This window comes from Oncorhynchus gorbuscha, linkage group LG13 (genome assembly GCF_021184085.1).
Source record: "Oncorhynchus gorbuscha isolate QuinsamMale2020 ecotype Even-year linkage group LG13, OgorEven_v1.0, whole genome shotgun sequence".
NCBI lineage: Eukaryota > Metazoa > Chordata > Actinopteri > Salmoniformes > Salmonidae > Oncorhynchus > Oncorhynchus gorbuscha.
Window position 1 is genome coordinate 29,309,184 of NC_060185.1, and position 17,809 is coordinate 29,326,992.

The 17,809-nt window shown below is 41.2% G+C and overlaps 1 protein-coding gene across 3 annotated transcripts; it reads left to right on the forward strand.

The window, feature by feature from the left end:
* The first annotated feature begins 361 nt into the window (after positions 1 to 361).
* LOC123992669 (gamma-sarcoglycan-like) lies at positions 362 to 17,800 on the forward strand. Of its 3 annotated transcripts, none has more exons than XM_046294024.1 (8): positions 362 to 643; positions 4,047 to 4,244; positions 7,713 to 7,817; positions 8,621 to 8,708; positions 9,571 to 9,687; positions 10,775 to 10,847; positions 10,988 to 11,111; positions 15,245 to 17,800. In XM_046294024.1, the coding sequence occupies exons 2-8, from the start codon at positions 4,050 to 4,052 to the stop codon at positions 15,410 to 15,412; spliced, it is 870 nt and encodes a 289-aa protein (XP_046149980.1). In that variant the 5' UTR covers positions 362 to 643; positions 4,047 to 4,049; the 3' UTR covers positions 15,413 to 17,800. The 3 variants fall into 3 exon arrangements, with proteins under 3 accessions (XP_046149980.1, XP_046149978.1, XP_046149977.1); XM_046294022.1 differs by having other exon boundaries at positions 363 to 643; positions 4,050 to 4,244; XM_046294021.1 differs by lacking the exon at positions 362 to 643 and adding an exon at positions 1,375 to 1,398 and having other exon boundaries at positions 4,050 to 4,244.
* Positions 17,801 to 17,809: the final 9 nt, after the last annotated feature.

The following is a 17,809-nucleotide window of genomic DNA, read 5'->3' on the forward strand; positions in this document are numbered from 1 at the left end:
TTACCACTAGCCCGTCCTCCCCAATTAAGGTGCCACTAATCTCCTGTGGAACATAATGTAAATAGAACATGTTTTAGCGTAAGTATTTAATACATGCTGTAGTTGTAGCCTGTCTCTTCTGTGCCTGACAGCCCTCCACAAGATCAACCAGGTCTACCTGTCATACTGAAGCTGTCAAGAAGACTACTGCCAAACTCCCAAGTGAAAGCTATAACTGAAGCTTCTTAAATTAGACTCAAGCTCGTGCTTTGCAAGTGACACACTGGTATTCATGGAAGCTAAGGGCACATCACATTCCAGACAACTGATTTCCCACCTCGACACTTTTGAAAATATTTCCCAGAGTCACAGATACCCTGCTGTATCAATGAGCATTGGCTGCTCGCAGAGATGATTTGAGAGGGTAATCAAAATAAGGGAAGCCCAAGGTAGAGAGAGAGGCACATTTGATATGCAGGAAGTGGGAGCGCCATCTCATGGTGATTAGTTGGGGCAGTTCCATGGCTAGATTTATGGCACGCAGCTGTTGAACGCCTGACAGACATCCGAGGCAAGGGATCCACTGCTGCTACCCCTTTTACTGCTGCTTCAGAAGAGCTCTGTTTGCTACTGGAGAGGGAGCTCGTTGTCTCAGCACACAAAGGTAGGCAACATGCTCTCATTGTCATTGCTACTGTACTAGTCAGTGCTCTGTGAATATCTGCAGCTTTTGAATACTCTAGTGTTTAAACTCAAGTCTTCACAGTCTAAACTTTGACCTGTCTTGTGATTGTCTGGTGGCGACATTGGTGTCCTTATTTTTTGTTTGTTTTCACTTTTTTATTTTAGATGTGTAGTTTTTATAGAAAGAAAAACTCTTGAATTTCAATGTCAGTGGATTTATTGTCCCAGAACTATTGTTTTATGTGCTTGTAATAATTTTACCATACATGGTCAAGAATATTGGGAGACAGTGTACTTGTTACAATTTAAGTTAATTTCCCTTGTTACTGTATCATATTCTGTTGATTAGTTTTACTCATGTTATGTCTGTGCCTCTTTTTAAATTTAGAACCCAATGCTATGCCCTATTTTTAGAAGTGGAAGCATTACAGCAGATGTGAAACATGGACACAGCAGCTTAGACAGAGACAACACTTTGCAGAGAACTAAAAGTGCTTGGTCTTCGATCGCCTTCTTTCCGACAGCTACCATCTGAGCTCCTGAGTATTGTTTTCTTCCCTCAGCAGTCTTTATGTGAATATCCTCCAGCTAACTCACTATGGGGCTTTGGAAGGTCTGCAAGCACCTGAGCAGGTCAAAGTGAGGTGACTGAACATGGCAGTAATCGTAGCATCACTGGTTTGAGGTTAATGGACAAGGGCCCCAAGATGAAAAGCAATGTTAAAAGTCTATAAGGTGAACTCAATACTCTTCATAATAGGAGGACAGTGAAGTCTTATTTGGCTTTTTTAATTAGTTTTAAAACCCGTTTCATGTGATCAGGCCTCATAAAGTGTTCAACGACTAGGTTTGTGTTCTGTGAAATTGACATGACGAGCATTTTGTTTCCTAAAGCACATTCGCTGAGGAGGATTCTTTCCATTGCAGTCCAGTGGTGAGGTTGTTTAAGGAATGTTTATTTGAGTTGCTATGGTAAGATTGGTCTGTGGCTGGGCTGGCTGAAACTGGAGCCTGAAAACCTTAAGAAATTCTGCTACCAGGCTGCTCCCACGCTGTTGTTTTAGCAGTAGCTCTCCTAATGCTTCTCTGTAAATTAATTAGGGAAAGAAGATTCATTAACACCTCAATTAACATTTCAGTTATTCAACCTTTATTATTAATTTTGGCACTCCACAGAGTATTATTACAGTGTAATTTTTTTACCAGATGTATGCACTTTCTTAAATTCATACTGCTAACACACTATGGGCATCTCTAATTTATATTATATGGTACCATTTTTATAAAGAAAGGGTATAAGCCCTGTGTGGATGGTTCTTTTCAGTTAGTTGCAGTTTGTATTCACTATAAGATGGGTCAAGAGGAAACCAATTTTGGGAACTGTTGCAATCCAATTTGTCATTCTGATTTATTCTGATGACTCAGTCCAATTAATAATACCAATGAGCACTGGTATTTTAAAAAAGCATACCACACAACAAAGATTACCTCCACATTTCCTTGGGTTAGTTTTTTTTGCTACATCATTTGTGTGAATAAGGGTTATTTATCACTGCTAGTCGGTGGATACAGTGGGACAGGTCCTGAGGAAAGGTGGGACCTGGTGGTGAGAGATACTCCCTATCCTTTATGCCAACACACTTGCTGCCTTTGCAAGTTTGCATTTTTATGGTAACAGCAGGAAACAAGCTGTTTGTATATGCAATGACTAGGCGTTTATCATCTTCTCTGAAACATCTCTTCTTAGGGGACGGACCCAAGTAGGGAGCATGTACACTATCAATCCATCTACCTTTGATATAGTCACTAAGATATATCGCTGAGGGAGCAACATGGTGGTATTCAGTGACAAATGTTGTCTTAAAAAACAAAAATGAGGAGTTATAATAAAAACAAAGAGCTATAATAGTGCCACACATTGCCAGTTAACTTCCCCAGCCTCTCCAGGTAGGTCTAACCTTATTATTATTGGTTGGGAGCCAGCCAAATTACACGGAGGTGCTGTACTAGCTTAGCATCTGTTCATGTCAGGAAAGAATTATAGATCACAATGAAAAGTTGCTCCTTAAACATGGTGGAGACCATGTTTACTCCTCCAATGAGGCGGAGCATCTGTCCATATGTAAATCACCCAAGCTGCTGGAATGTCTCATTCCACACTGGCATGAAACAAATCAACCAGACAGTCAGTTTACCATTTGTTTCGTTTTTGTCAACAAGATAATGTCAGTATGAAGTTAACAGCAGATCTTGGGGAAACTGGGATGATACAGAAACTATGTTGTGTGAAATATTTTGGAGTATTGGTGGAGGCTGGTGAGGGGAGGATGGCTCATGGTAATGGCTGGAATGGATTAGATGGAATGGAATGAAATATGCTTCATTCCATTCCAGCCATTACTATGAGCTGTCCTCCCCTCACCAGCCTCCACTGGTGCTGACAGAGATTAAATTAATTGAACAAATTAATTCATTTGTATCACCTTCATCAGTCACATTTAATCATGGTGTCTGTATATACTTTATTCACTCAGTGTTAAACATGATTCTAGGATTCAGTGTGGAGATTATTTGGTGAAAGGGCTTGTTTTGTTATTGTTTGTGAAAGGCATTTTTTTAGCTACTACCTACAACTCAATTCATTTTCTTCGGGCATTGACTTGAATGAAAGTATCAACGTTGATTAATCAATTAAATGTGACACCAGCCCTGGCTCCATTATTGTAGCGCAAAAAAAGATATGGCTTTGTGCTCAGCCCTCAGAATATATTCTCAGCGCATCCTTTAGAAATATTACTGGAGTTTTTATGTCTCTGTGTCATCATCAATCCACCCTTTACAGAAGAGTAGAATGCTTGAAAAAAAAAGAAGCTCTAACTGGTCAATAATTGAGATCATTTTGCTCTTATATGACATAAATATGAAGAAACAGCAAAGCCTTTGCCATTTATATCTCTGGTACTGTTGATTTATATGAGTGTGCATTCCAATAGAACACAAGAATCACGCTCTGTTCAGTTCTACAGTATAGGGGCTGGACTTAACTAAAGCCAGTGTAATGAGGAGTTCTCTCTCTTGCCGTTAGCCATCTTGGAGATGTCAGAAATATATTCACGTTTTCCATGTGTTCTGGACAGATATCCAGCTGATCATTAGTGACGGAGGTGTTTAGAGTCATAAGAACAGGCATTGTTGCTAGTAATATGAAGCAAATTCCAATAGATTTAGATTTATTCAACCTTTAACTAAGCAAGTCCACTGGTGATGCATGATGATGATGCTGATTTTAAATTACTGCCACTTCAGGGTAATGTATAGTCAGTCAGACTATACATGTCCATTGATCTAAACTGCCTCTTTTCTTGTCCATGTGTTTTCCCCAGCAGATGGTGAGGGAGCAGTATGTCAACACCACCCAGGACAGCAGTGTCCCTGCCCCGGTCCCGGACTCCATCTATAAGATCGGGATCTACGGTTGGAGGAAGCGCTGCCTCTACCTGTTTGTCCTGCTGCTCATTATCATCCTCACTGTGAACTTTGCCCTTACCATATGGATCCTCAGGGTCATGTGGTTTAACACGGTATGTTGGGTCACTGACATGGCTCTCCAAAAACTGCTTAGCTCTAGTTCATTAATAACACGTTACATGACCTTTACTGTAGACTACAGACAGATTTAAAATCAAATCAAATTCTACCTTACAGTGAAATGCTTACTTACAAGCCCTTAACCAACAATGCAGTTAAGAAAATACAACTTTGGGGGCAGTGCAAATGGTCTGGGTTGCCATTTGATTAGCTGTTCGGGGCTTTTATGGCTTGGTGGTAGAAGCTGTTTAGAAGCTTCTTGGACCTAGACTTGGCGCTCAGGTATCGCTTGCTGTAAGAACAGTCTGACCATTTTTAGGGCCTTCCTATGACACCACCTGGTATTGAGGTCCTGGATGGCAGGAAGCTATATTTTGGAGTGATTGTATGGTCAAAACGCCATATAATATTTTTCCTGAATTAATGAAAAAATTGAAATGTTTGTTAATGAGACAAAGAAACATCCCTCCAGATGCAAATGTAGATTTATGAAGATGCTCTAGAACAGTGGTCACCAACCGGTCCATCGCGATCGACTGGTCGATCTAGACATTCCCAGTCAGATCACCTAACATGTAGAAAAGACAACGATAAAAGGCTTTTGCGCTCCTTTATTTTTATTCGACTGCGCTTTTTGGCGGAAGGTGCATTTGATTTAGAAGCTCTGGGCGCTGGGTACGCAGCGTGTTCCCATTTAACCTTTTCATTTGTCTGTAGTGACAAACTCCGCATACCAGGCTGACAAGAATAGCCAATCAGATAGCTCGAATCACCGTGCCTATAGATTCCACGACCCACAAGAGTTTGATATTATTATTTAACTAGGCAAGTCAGTTAACACATTCTTATTTACAATGACGGCCTCCTGCGGGGACAGGGCAGGGATTAAAACAAATATAAAATAGGACAAAACACACATCACGACAAGAGACAACACTACATAAAGAGAGACCTAAGACAACAGCATGGCAGAAACACAGCATGGTAGCAACGCATGACAATAACAAGGTAGCAGCTCAAAACATGGTACAAATAGTATTGGGCACAGACAACAGCACAAAGGGCAAGAAGGTAGAGAAAACAGCACCACGCGAAGTAGCCACAACTGCCAGTAAGTGTGTCCACGATTGAGGCTTTGAATGAAGAGTTGGAGATTAAACGGTCCAATTTGAGCGTTTTTTGCAGCTAGTTCCAGTTGCTAGCTGCAGCGAACTTAACTGTTAATGACTGTGCCAGTCACATTCTGTTAAGAGTGTTGAATGTGGAGGATGAGGGCTGCAGTATGTATCTTAGATAGGGGGTTTGAGAGGGTTTTATAAATAAGCATCAATCAACAAGTGGATCTTGCGACGGTTATACAGGGGCGGTAAGTGGGAGAAGATGGAACGAGATGGATTTTGGCCGACATTCTACACATTTTCTCTTCGATTAAACATTTGATCTCAATACAGTTTTCTGTTCCCGAAACTACACTTTGTTACGAACAGAGTGAACTACGTTTTGAAGAATTTCCCCTTCGCCAACGTTTAATAAATTGCGTTTAGGAGTGCAAGCGCAAATTGAGTTATTGCACAAGCGCACTTAACAGAGTAGGCGTTCCCTAACGGAAATATGCGAATGCATGCTAAAACTCGCCAATAGTATCTCTCTAGCCCGTGCCTGGCTCTGCCCCTCCTTGCTTGTTCTGCCCACTATGACTCATTTGTTCCCGTTTGAAACGACAGGCTGTGGTCTATCTTGATTTAGCTAAAGTATATTTGACTGGACCCTCTGCATTGTTAAAAAATGTCGGAGGCGCACGACGATTCCGTCGTGGCCTCTGCATTCCTCGGGAGGCTCTGCAATTGCGTCACACCATCCATACGGCGCTACGACCTCATTTTTGATCAAACATAAATTGGCTCTTAGTAGCCAAGTGTATCGACAGGCCAACGTTTTGTATTACTAGCAGCTCCTCCTGTCTATATTAAAATCTAGGAATATTTCACATTCTCTGGTCATAGGAACAACATGAATTTGTCCAAGAGGCAGAAATAATGCGGTGAGACTCGAGTTTCACCATCAATGGGAGGAGGTGTACCCTCTCTCTAGTCACTCAACTGGAGGAAAGAAGAGAGCAGGGACCGTGAGAGGCGATCTGTTGCTCTCTCCTTCCCTCCGCCGAGACTGACCATCCAGTGCAGGTACTATCAGTTCAGTAAAATAAAAAGCAACTTATTTCAATTTATGCTCATCTGTGCCTCACAAGTGATACAACAACTAATCTATTTTGTTATCAAAGCTCGAGTTTTGAAATATAATATGGTCTGAGATTAACAATATTGTCAGGCCAAGCATATAGCCAACATTATGTGATACTGTATTAGGCCAAAACGGTTTTGATTAATTTTGCATTGATTTACAATTTAAGCAATGTTTAAAAGTGATAGAAGCCCCACTTATACCTGCTTCTAACTTAAGTCCTTTGTCCTGATTTTGTCCACATTCTTATTGTACCCACAGTTTTAGACAGGTGTAGACAATCAAAATACACATTGTGATCTGATTGTGATCAGATCATCCTGCCACCCTCCGGTAGTAGTCAGAAAACGCATTGTGTCTGGATATCTTACAAGTGTAGACAGATCTGGACAGAGAAACCATTTAAATCATCATTATTCAGCTCTCTAAAATCCTTGACAGGTGGAACCATTAACTGAATACATCAACATGTGTCTTACAATAAATACATACTATTTAGCTGTGAAATCATTTATATAAAGGAAGAGACCAGGAAATCAGGTCACAATGCAGACACAGTGGACAGATAGCAGACACATTTTAATACCATGTGTAGACACAATTAGAATTTAGACAAGATCAGGACAAAGGACACATGTTAACCCCAGGTATAAATAGGGCTTAGAAGTAACTGAAACATCACAACACAGCACACCCTGGGAATGTAGTGACTGCATTGGCAGAGCAAACACATAGAACTCTGCTGCTTTAGTTTGAGTTCACCCTCAGTCCTGGGGGGTTATAGCCACATGTCTCTTATCCTTGGCATCCAATGGCTGCCTGGTGGGATGAATAAAAACCAACATTCGCCCTCTAGCACAGTAAGCTTAGTTTTATACACATTTCATGATTCCTCCGTCCTTTTGGAATATAGCCTGAGAGAAGTAGTTATTATGTGAAATTGAAATTAGAGATTCTGCTTTTCTTTCACACTGGATCATTATCAAAGTCACTATTGCCTGAGGTGCTATGAATCATATATTCACTGCAGTGTGTTTAACTCCCAACACTATACCCAGCAGAGACCATCACCTAAAATAGATTCACTCACCATCCAGAGTTAGAAGCAACACATGGTGTCACATAAATCCTTGGGGACACAGTATGGTCATGGTTACGGAGTGAATGTAGGACCCTGTGCACTGCCTTGCTGAGTTAATTCTTTCTGCTTGTCATTGCAGGAAGGGATGGGACACCTAAAAGTAACATCAGACGGAGTGAGGCTTGAGGACGGCGAGTCAGAGTTCCTCTTTCCTCTCTATGCCCAAGAGATCCACTCCAGAGAGGTAAGCAAACAGGCTCCTACACTCCTCCTCTTCCTCCTCCTTCTCCTCAAACACTCATACCCAGTCCAATAGGGTTGTGTTGATTAAAGTGGTCTGTTTTCCCAAGCTGTGACTCATTGTCAGGAAACCATAGAAATCAAAGTTGATTGTTTGTTGAATCTAGGAGCGCTGTTAAAACCACTGGGCAATTACATCAAACAACTGTCCTGAGGTATAGTCAGATGACCTGTATTTTGACATCGTTCTCTTGCGTAGTTGGGAAATGTGTCTTACTCAATAAGCTTTGGCAGTCCCTGTGGATGTACAGTGTAGCAAGTTCCTTATTTACCTCCTGGATATTTGTGGTGGGAAACAGTCAATGGTGTGCAATCGAGCAGCAGATGGTAATACTTTGCAGCAGTTGTCTACATGTTTATGGTTTTTCCTCATTGTGCTGTGTTTTCCTCCACTCTATCTTTGAGCTTCATTAAAAAGGCAATGTATTCACCATTTATGGACTGACACTTTCATCACTGAAGTCGACAGTTTTGAATTAGATTCAGTGTTCATTATACACAACCTGCTTTTCAAGACTTGCCCAAGTAGGCTACATCTCTTTAGCCTATTGTATCTCAGTAGTGCTTTCTGAAAGGTATGTATGAAGACCAGATACTTGAACCTGTGAGCATAATGATGCATTTTTTTAGCATTCATTGGCAATGCATAATTTTGTTTTTTGCCCCATGTTCAATTAAAGTCCTGTCCAGTGATATCTGACATGCACAGGATGCTTATTGATGACCAAAAGAGTTATTTTTTTCCAGGACTCCTCTCTCTTGGTGAACTCGTCTGAAAACGTCACCCTCAATGCCCGCAATGAAAATAATGATGTCACAGGAAGTCTCTCTGTAGGTAAGTGGACAGAAAACACACACACCTAGACACATACAGCAGGCTAGCAATGTTTATAAATTGCACTATTCAACTGATATATGGACACTTCATCAATGTCATTCATGGACTTGTCCTGCAGCTGTACTGTATGTAATACAGCATTAGCAATGACAAAACGCATCTCCCCTTTTCATATTCCATCAGATTGCCATTAATACCCCATGCCCAGCTTTCTGTCATCAGTACCAGAATGGCCTATCTGTTACACCAGGGGCCTCAGGTCTACAGAGACTATTATTTGCACACATTTTATGGCTGGCCAGTGGGGTTCGTAGAGGAGTGTGCCATAATTAGAGGGGTAACAAATGACTAAACTAATTGCAGTGTTTTACGAGACTGTTAGGTATTCTTGCTCATTATGCCATCAAAGGCATTGACCTATCTATGTGACCCTCTGTGAAGGAAGTTTAAGGGTTTTAATGACCAGTTATTTGGTCTATTCCCCCTCAGACATTCCCCCTCAGTCGTTTGGAAAGAACATCTTGTTCTGTTCTTCTATAGAAAATGGTATTGAAGTATATTAAATATCTCACTGGCCTATTTCTGCCCAGAGACAGTTGGACAGTAGGCCTATCGGCACCCTGGCTCTATTTCTGCCCAGAGACAGTTGGACAGTAGGCCTATCGGCACCCTGGCTTTATTTCTTATGAGAGAGAGGTGACAAAGTGAACAAATTCATCCAAAGTTTAAAGCTGCGTGCAAAATGTACATGTTTTAATGATACAGCATATGATATCTCAATTATGCTAAGCCTATGTCCCCCAGTCCCAGAGCTTTAACTGCTTCTGGTCTCTAATAATTCTCCCTGATGTCATTTTAGGTCCAGATGTGGCCCAGGGAAATGCACAGAACTTTGTCATCAGCTCCAACACCAAGACGCTGTTTTCTGCAGATGACAAAGAGGTGGTTGTTGGGACAGACAAGCTCCGTGTCACAGGTACAATCATGTCTGCAGTGTCAGTGTCACACCACTAAGCCCATACATGGGTATACAGCATTACAGATATGAACTACAAACAGGGTTTTCATTCAGTTTATTGTAATTTATGAGAGCAATGTACTGAATCACTGAGTGTTTTCTTACATATCAAAGTAATACATTTTCATTTGACATGGTAGTTACTGGACTGGAGCAGTTTGACTTTTTCTGCGAAGTTGTCCTTGAAAAGGTATTGAAAGTCAAGCTCATTCATCTAAAAATGACAGGAAAGGTGACAGAAACACTGCTTTTTTATTTGTTGGTTTATAAATAAAGTATATTTATAATATAACTTAAATTGAAGCTACAGTAACTAAGAACTGAAGTTAAACATATCAGAGTCCACCCAATTGATTATAGACTGTATGCTCAAGTTGTCTATTTTGCCTAAATCTCTTTGTTGTGTCCAGTTTTAGTATTGATGGGAGGTCAGTGCCCTCGTGCTGTGTGGGGTAATTAGCTGAAGAGAGTGTCCTTTGATAGCTTCATTATGTCTTGGACATCTGGAGCCTGACGTACCTCTGAACGGTGACGGTCATTTCACTTTAGCAAGACACTGAGCAAAAGTTAACACAACCTTGGCCAGAAAACCATGCACAAACAGAACAAAGCTAAAGATGTGTATACTGTTACAATATCCCTATCAGACCTAGACAGATTCTATAGTGTGATGTCAGGTGAGCAGCTTTGCATGCTATGGTAACATACGATTGGCAAAGGCTGGTGGTAATAAAGATGTAATTAGCTAGCCAAGGGAGCTGTCAACCACAGTGATTAAAGCACTGCAAACATTCTCTCTCTCCTTCAAGTCTGGTGGTTGGAGGTGACTCTGAGCCAGTGCACATGTCATCCTCTCACTAACACCAGTTGACAAGCACCCAGGGGAACAATTGACTGCCAGGACCTGTAGACCCACTCACAGTACATAGCAGAATGAAATAGAATACTATATGTAACCTGTATCTCTATGGTAACACCAATGATGTTTCATTGTAATTGACTATCAACTCCATAAGGAGCACCTTGTGTGTTTGCTTTTATTTAGGTCTAGAAGGTGCCCTGTTTGAACACTCTGTAGAGACGCCCCTGCTCAAAGCTGAGCCCTTCAAAGACTTGAGGTAGATGCTGGATCCCATAACCGTTGACATCTTGGAATAGGCCAATATGAAATATGAACTCTTAATTCCAAGCAGTTTATTGATTGTTTTATCAGTCATATGTGGAATTGATCAAACTGATGTTCTCCTGTGTGTTCCAGGCTGGAGTCTCCAACCCGCTCTCTCAGCATGGATGCACCAAAGGGAGTCTTTGTCAAAGCACTAGCCGGGAACATCGAGGCTGCATCTAACATGGATTTTCTATTGCACTCCAGTGAAGGACTGGTGAGGCAATGTGTGATTTACTTGCTATTGACTGGCAGTACTGTACTTATATTTTACACTACATGTGACAGAGACATACATTTACTTACTGGCCTTGATATCTATAAATCCCCTAGTGGCATGTAAATGTACAGTGCATTCGGAAAGTATTAAGACCCTAGACCTTTTCCACATTTTGTTACGTTACAGCCTTTCTCTAAAATTAATAAAATAGTTTTTTTCTCATGAATCTACACACAACACCCCATAATGACAAAGCAAAAACAGTTTTTTAGAATACCCCCCCCCCCCCCCTCATTTACATAAGTATTCAGACCCTTTACTCAGTACTTTGTTGAAGCACCTGAGACAGCAATTACAGCCTTGAGTGTTCCTGGGTATGACGCTACATGTTTGGCACACCTGTATTTGGGGAGTTTCTCCAATTCTTCTCTGCAGATCTTCTCAAGCTCTGTCAGATTGGGTGGGGAGCGTCGCCGCACAGCTATTTTCAGGTCTCTCCAGAGATGTTCGATAGGGCTATCTCCTGTATACCACCCGTACCTTGTTACAACACAACACAACTGATTGGCTCAAACGCATTAAGAAGGAAAGAAATTCCACAAATGTACTTTTAACAAAGCACACCTGTTAATTGAAATGCATTCCAGGTGACTACGTCATGAAGCTGGTCGAGAGTGTGCAAAGCTGTCATAAAGGCTGTTTGAAGAATCTCAAATATAAAATATACTGCTCAAAAAAATAAAGGGAACACTAAAATAACACATCCTAGATCTGAATGAATGAAATATTCTTATTAAATACTTTTTTCTTTACATAGTTGAATGTGCTGACAACAAAATCACACAAAAATTATCAATGGAAATCAAATTTATCAACCCATGGAGGTCTGGATTTGGAGTGACACTCAAAATTAAAGTGGAAAACCACACTACAGGCTGATCCAACTTTGATGTAATGTCCTTAAACAAGTCAAAATTAGGCTCAGTAGTGTGTGTGGCCTCCACGTGCCTGTATGACATCCCTACAATGCCTGGGCATGCTCCTGATGAGGTGGCGGATGGTCTCCGGAGGGATCTCCTCCCAGACCTGGACTTAAGCATCCGCCAACTCCTGGACAGTCTGTGGTGCAACGTGGCGTTGGTGGATGGAGCGAGACATTATGTCCCAGATGTGCTCAATTGGATTCAGGTCTGGGGAACGGGCGGGCCAGTCCATAGCATCAATGTCTTCCTCTTGCAGGAACTGCTGACACACTCCAGCCACATGAGGTCTAGCATTGTCTTGCATTAGGAGGAACCCAGGGCCAACCGCACCAGCATATGGTCTCACAAGGGGTCTGAGGATCTCATCTCGGTACCTAATGGCAGTCAGGCTACCTCTGGCGAGCACATGGAGGGCTGTGCGGCCCCCCAAAGAAATGCCACCCCACACCATGACTGACCCACCGCCAAACAGGTCATGCTGGAGGATGTTGCAGGCAGCAGAACATTCTCCACGGCGTCTCCAGACTCTGTCACGTCTGTCACGTGCTCAGTGTGAACCTGCTTTCATCTGTGAAGAGCACAGGGCGCCAGCGGCGAATTTGCCAATCTTGGTGTTCTCTGGCAAATGCCAAACGTCCTGCACGGTGTTGGGCTGTAAGCCCTACCCCCACCTGTGGACGTCGGGCCCTCATACCACTCTCATGGAGTCTATTTCTGACCATTTGAGCAGACACATGCACATTTGTGGCCTGCTGGAGGTCATTTTGCAGGGCTCTGGCAATGCTCCTCCTTGCACAAAGGCGGAGGTAGCGGTCCTACTGCTGGGTTGTTGCCCTCCTACGGCCTCCTCCACGTCTCCTGATGTACTGGCCTGTCTCCTGGTAGCACCTCCATGCTCTGGACACTACGCTGACAGACACAGCAAACCTTCTTGCCACAGCTCGCATTGATGTGCCATCCTGGATGAGCTGCACTACCTGAGCCACTTGTGTGGGTTGAAGACTCCGTCTCATGCTAGCACTAGAGTGAAAGCACCGCCAGCATTCAAAAGTGACCAAAACATCAGCCAGGAAGCATAGGAACTGAGAAGTGGTCTGGTCACCACCTGCAGAACCACTCCTTTATTGGGCATGTCTTGCTAAATGCCTATAATTTCCATGTCAATTCCATTTGCAAAACAGCATGTGAAATGTATTGTCAATAAGTGTTGCTTCCTAAGTGGACAGTTTGATTGACTTGGAGTTACATTGTGTTGTTTAAGTGTTCCCTTTATTTTTTTGAGCAGTGTATATTTTGATATGTTTAACACTTTTTGGGGGTTTCTACATTATTCCATGTGTTGTTTCATTGTTTTCATGTCTTTACTGTTATTATACAATGTAGAAAATAGTACAAATAAAGAAAAACCCTTAAATGAGTAGGTGTCCAAACGTTTGACTGGTACTGTATATGTATGTTTTTCAGCAGTGGCGTGTATACAGTGGGGCAAAAAAAGTATTTAGTCAGCCACCAATTGTGCAAGTTCTCCCACTTAAAAAGTGGGAGAACTTCAACTATGACAGACACTTCAACTATGACAGACAAAATGAGAAGAAAAAAAATCCAGAAAATCACATTGTAGGATTTTTAATGAATTTATTTGCAAATTATGGTGGAAAATAAGTATTTGGTCACCTACAAACAAGCAAGATTTCTGGCTCTCACAGACCTGTAACTTCTTCTTTAAGAGGCTCCTCTGTCCTCCACTCGTTACCTGTATTAATGGCACCTGTTTGAACTTGTTATCAGTATAAAAGACACCTGTCCACAACCTCAAACAGTCACACTCCAAACTCCACTAATGGCCAAGACCAAAGAGCTATCAAACAAAATTGTAGACCTGCACCAGGCTGGGAAGACTGAATCTGCAATTGGTAAGCAGCTTGGTTTGAAGAAATCAACTGTGGGAGCAATTATTAGGAAATGGAAGACATACAAGACACTGATAATCTCCCTCGATCTGGGGCTCCACGCAAGATCTCACCCCGTGGGGTCAAAATAATCCCAAGAACGGTGAGCAAAAATCCCAGAACCACACGGGTGGACCTAGTGAATGACCTGCAGAGAGCTGGGACCAAAGTAACAAAGTCTACCATCAGTAACACACTACGCCGCCAGGGACTCAAATCCTGCAGTGCCAGACGTGTCCCCCTGCTTAAGCCAGTACATGTCCAGGCCCGTCTGAAGTTTGCTAGAGAGCATTTGGATGATCCAGAAAAAGATTGGGAGAATGTCATATGGTCAGATGAAACCAAAATATAACTTTTTGTTAAAAACTCAACTCGTTGTGTTTGGAGGACAAAGAATGCTCAGTTGCATCCAAAGAACACCATACCTACTGTGAAGCATGGGGGTGGAAACATCATGCTTTGGGGCTGTTTTTCTGCAAAGGGACCAGGACGACTGATCCATGTAAAGGAAAGAATGAATGGGGCCATGGATCGTGAGATTTTGAGTGAACCTCCTTCCATCAGCAAGGGCATTGAAGATGAAACGTGGCTGGGTCTTTCAGCATGACAATGATCCCAAACACACCGCCCGGGCAACGAAGGTGTGGCTTTGTAAGAAACATTTCAAGGTTCTGGAGTGATCTAGCCAGTCTCCAGATCTCAACCCCATAGAAAATCTTTGGAGGGAGTTGAAAGTCCGTGTTGCCCAACAACAGTCCCAAAACATCACTGCTAAAAGCGTCTGCTAAATGGCATATATTATTTATTATTATTATAGAGGAGATCTGCATGGAGGAATGGGCCAAAATACCAGCAACAGTGTGTGATAACCTTGTGATGACTTACAGAAAACGTTTTACCTCTGTCATTGCCAACAAAGGGTATATAACAAAGTATTGAGAAACTTTTGTTATTGACCAAATACTTATTTCCCACCATAATTTGCAAATTAAAAATCCTACAATGTGATTTTCTGGATTTATTTATTTTCAAATTTTGTCTGTCATAGTTGAAGTGTACCTATGATGAAAATGACCTCTCATCTTTTTAAGTGGGAGAACTTGTACAATTGGTGGCTGACTAAATACTTTTTTCCCCCACTGTATGTTTCAGCAGTGGTGCATCTGACCGCGCCCTTTGTTGTGTGTTGTCTCTGTAGGTGATTCTGGATGCCGAGACGATACGTCTGCCTAATCTCCCCCTGGGACAAGGAGGTGTGTCTGGAAACGCTCAGGGACTCTACGAAGTGTGTGTTTGTCCCAGCGGAAAGCTGTTCCTGTCCAAGGCCGGGGTCACCTCCACGTGCAGCGAAAGCCAAGAGTGCTAGTGAGCGTCTTTGGCATCAGATTATACCCTGGTGAATGAAAATGCCTTTATATTGGGTACTCTGAAACACTTTCATATGAATCCTCAAAAAGGCAAAACAAACAACCACACCTTTTCATATCTGAACAAAACTGCCAGTTAAACTGCAGACATATCCTCCTAAGTAATGATTTCATGGTGCATGGTTAAATTTGAGACCATTTTACTATGTAACTGAAACAGTGACATGACAACTTTATACCACAATAAGTAGTATTGTTGTTGATACCATCTTATGTTTACACTGAGTTGAGATTGTTTTATAATTATGGTATTATGGCTGGGCAATAAGGAACTGGTTAACAGATTACATCCTATGCAATATGTTTTTTTTTATATGCAATAATATAGGACTTTGTGTGGGCCCAGTTTCCTGGACCCAGACGAAGCCTTGTCTGCAATGGAGAATCTCCCATTGAAAGTGATTTTTAGTGTAGGCTTAATCTGGGGCTGGGAAACCGGCCCTTAGTGTATTAATATGTTGTGCATATGAGCAGAAAAGCATTATATGATCTAGTCTGTAGATACGCTGAGTATACCAAACATTAGGAACACCTTCCTAATATTTTTGATACACACAGGAAACTGTTGTGTGAAAAACCCAGCAGTGTTGCAGTACTTGAAACAAACCAGTGCGCTTGCCACCTACTACCATACCTCGTTCAAAGGCACTTTTAATGATTTTGTTTTGCCTATTGACCCTCTGAATGGCACACATACACAATCCATTCTCAATTGTCTCAAAGCTTAAAAATCCTTTTTGAACCTTTCTCCCCCCTTCATCTACACTGATTTAAAGTGGATTTGACATCAATAAGAGTTCAATAGCTTTCCTCTGGATTCACCTGGTCAGTTTTTCATGAAAAGAGCAAGTGTTCTTATTGTTTTGTATACTAAGTGTATAATATAGTTAGTACAAATACAACCTAGTTATTGTCTAAGAAATAGAGTAGAAAATAGAGGTACAGTTGAATGTGTTTGTGTTACACATTCATTATGCAACATTGAGCAATCTGATACATCTGATCCTGTTGCTCGAGATTTTAAGTTACTGTTTTCCCAAGTACTTAATTTCATCTCACAGTTCACCAGCTGCCACTGTTTTTCTTTTCTTTTTCATTTATGCATTTACTGTGTGAAATGTTTTTTTATTGGGGTTTAGAGTATAGTCAAACTAATCAGTATTATAAGTAATAACTTTGTAATAATGGGAAATTAAAGGGAAAGTGCGACATTTTGGCAACTTTTTCTACTTACCCAGTCAGATGCACTCATGGATACGATTTGGATGTCTCTGCTGCAGTTTGAAGGAAGTTGAAGGTACTTTCTGGAGCCATTGCTAACGAGTGCAATGACTGGAAGTGTACAGGAACAGCAAGCATGCATTTTCAACACTCTCTCAAATGTTCTATATTTTGTTTATCAATACATCCATGTGTTCTGTCTTGGTATAGGCTCTGAAATTAAATAGGCTATGTCGCACTCCTAATACTATTGCACTGCAATACTGTCACATACTATCAAGGCTACCGGTCTATTTACTTTCCAGCATGCTTGGCTATTTAAATAGCGATTGATAAATGTAAGTCTACTATTTGTTGCATAGCGAGAATAATTGAAATCAGTTATGTCAGAAAAGGAGACATCCTGCAATATGATTATGATTTAGGCCTATATAATAAAAGTCAAATAAATATTAGACAGAATGCTGCGATATCCTTACCAATGGCAAATGCAACTGTTTTATCATTAGGCCTACATTTGAATGTTTATATTTCCCTACCATCATTATAATTCCTGTGCATCAAACACCTCCCATTTTCCCCAAACAAACAATAAGCCTATTTGCAATACAGTTGATCAACCTTCGAAGAGTTGTGCACACACATGGTTTGGGATTTGCGTGGAGATATGCACACTTTTCTGTCATGTTCACAATTGATAAATACCAACCTTTGCAGAAAAAGTGGCATACGCAAGGTTTAGAGTATTTTTTTGAGCACACACACCTTTGATAAATGAGGCCCCTGTAGCCTGTGTGTTCTACTACTTTTGGGAATATTTATTGTACATTTAGATTTGAGCAAAAATGTTAACTTGTTAGTTATATTGTCACCACTTTGACTCTGACATAGATTCTAATGCATTACTGTTCACTGTTAACCCATGTTTTATGTGTGTTTGCTTGTACTTTTACAGCACGGTATGAAAGTTAATATTGTGAAGTTGACGATGTTTTGATAAATTGTGGAATGTGTGCCAGGTTTTGTATGTTTGAAAAAAACATTTGTGCTATTCTTGTAAAAAGCTACTGTCTTTAACATAATAAAATGTATACCTTTGTTTGAAATGATGTATC

Excerpts from the sequence above, each read along its gene's own strand:
- LOC123992669 (XM_046294021.1), top strand. Across the intron at positions 9,688-10,774 it reads AGACAAGCTCCGTGTCACAG|GTCTAGAAGGTGCCCTGTTT; the intron begins GTACAATCATGT and ends GCTTTTATTTAG. Across the intron at positions 10,848-10,987 it reads GAGCCCTTCAAAGACTTGAG|GCTGGAGTCTCCAACCCGCT; the intron begins GTAGATGCTGGA and ends TGTGTGTTCCAG.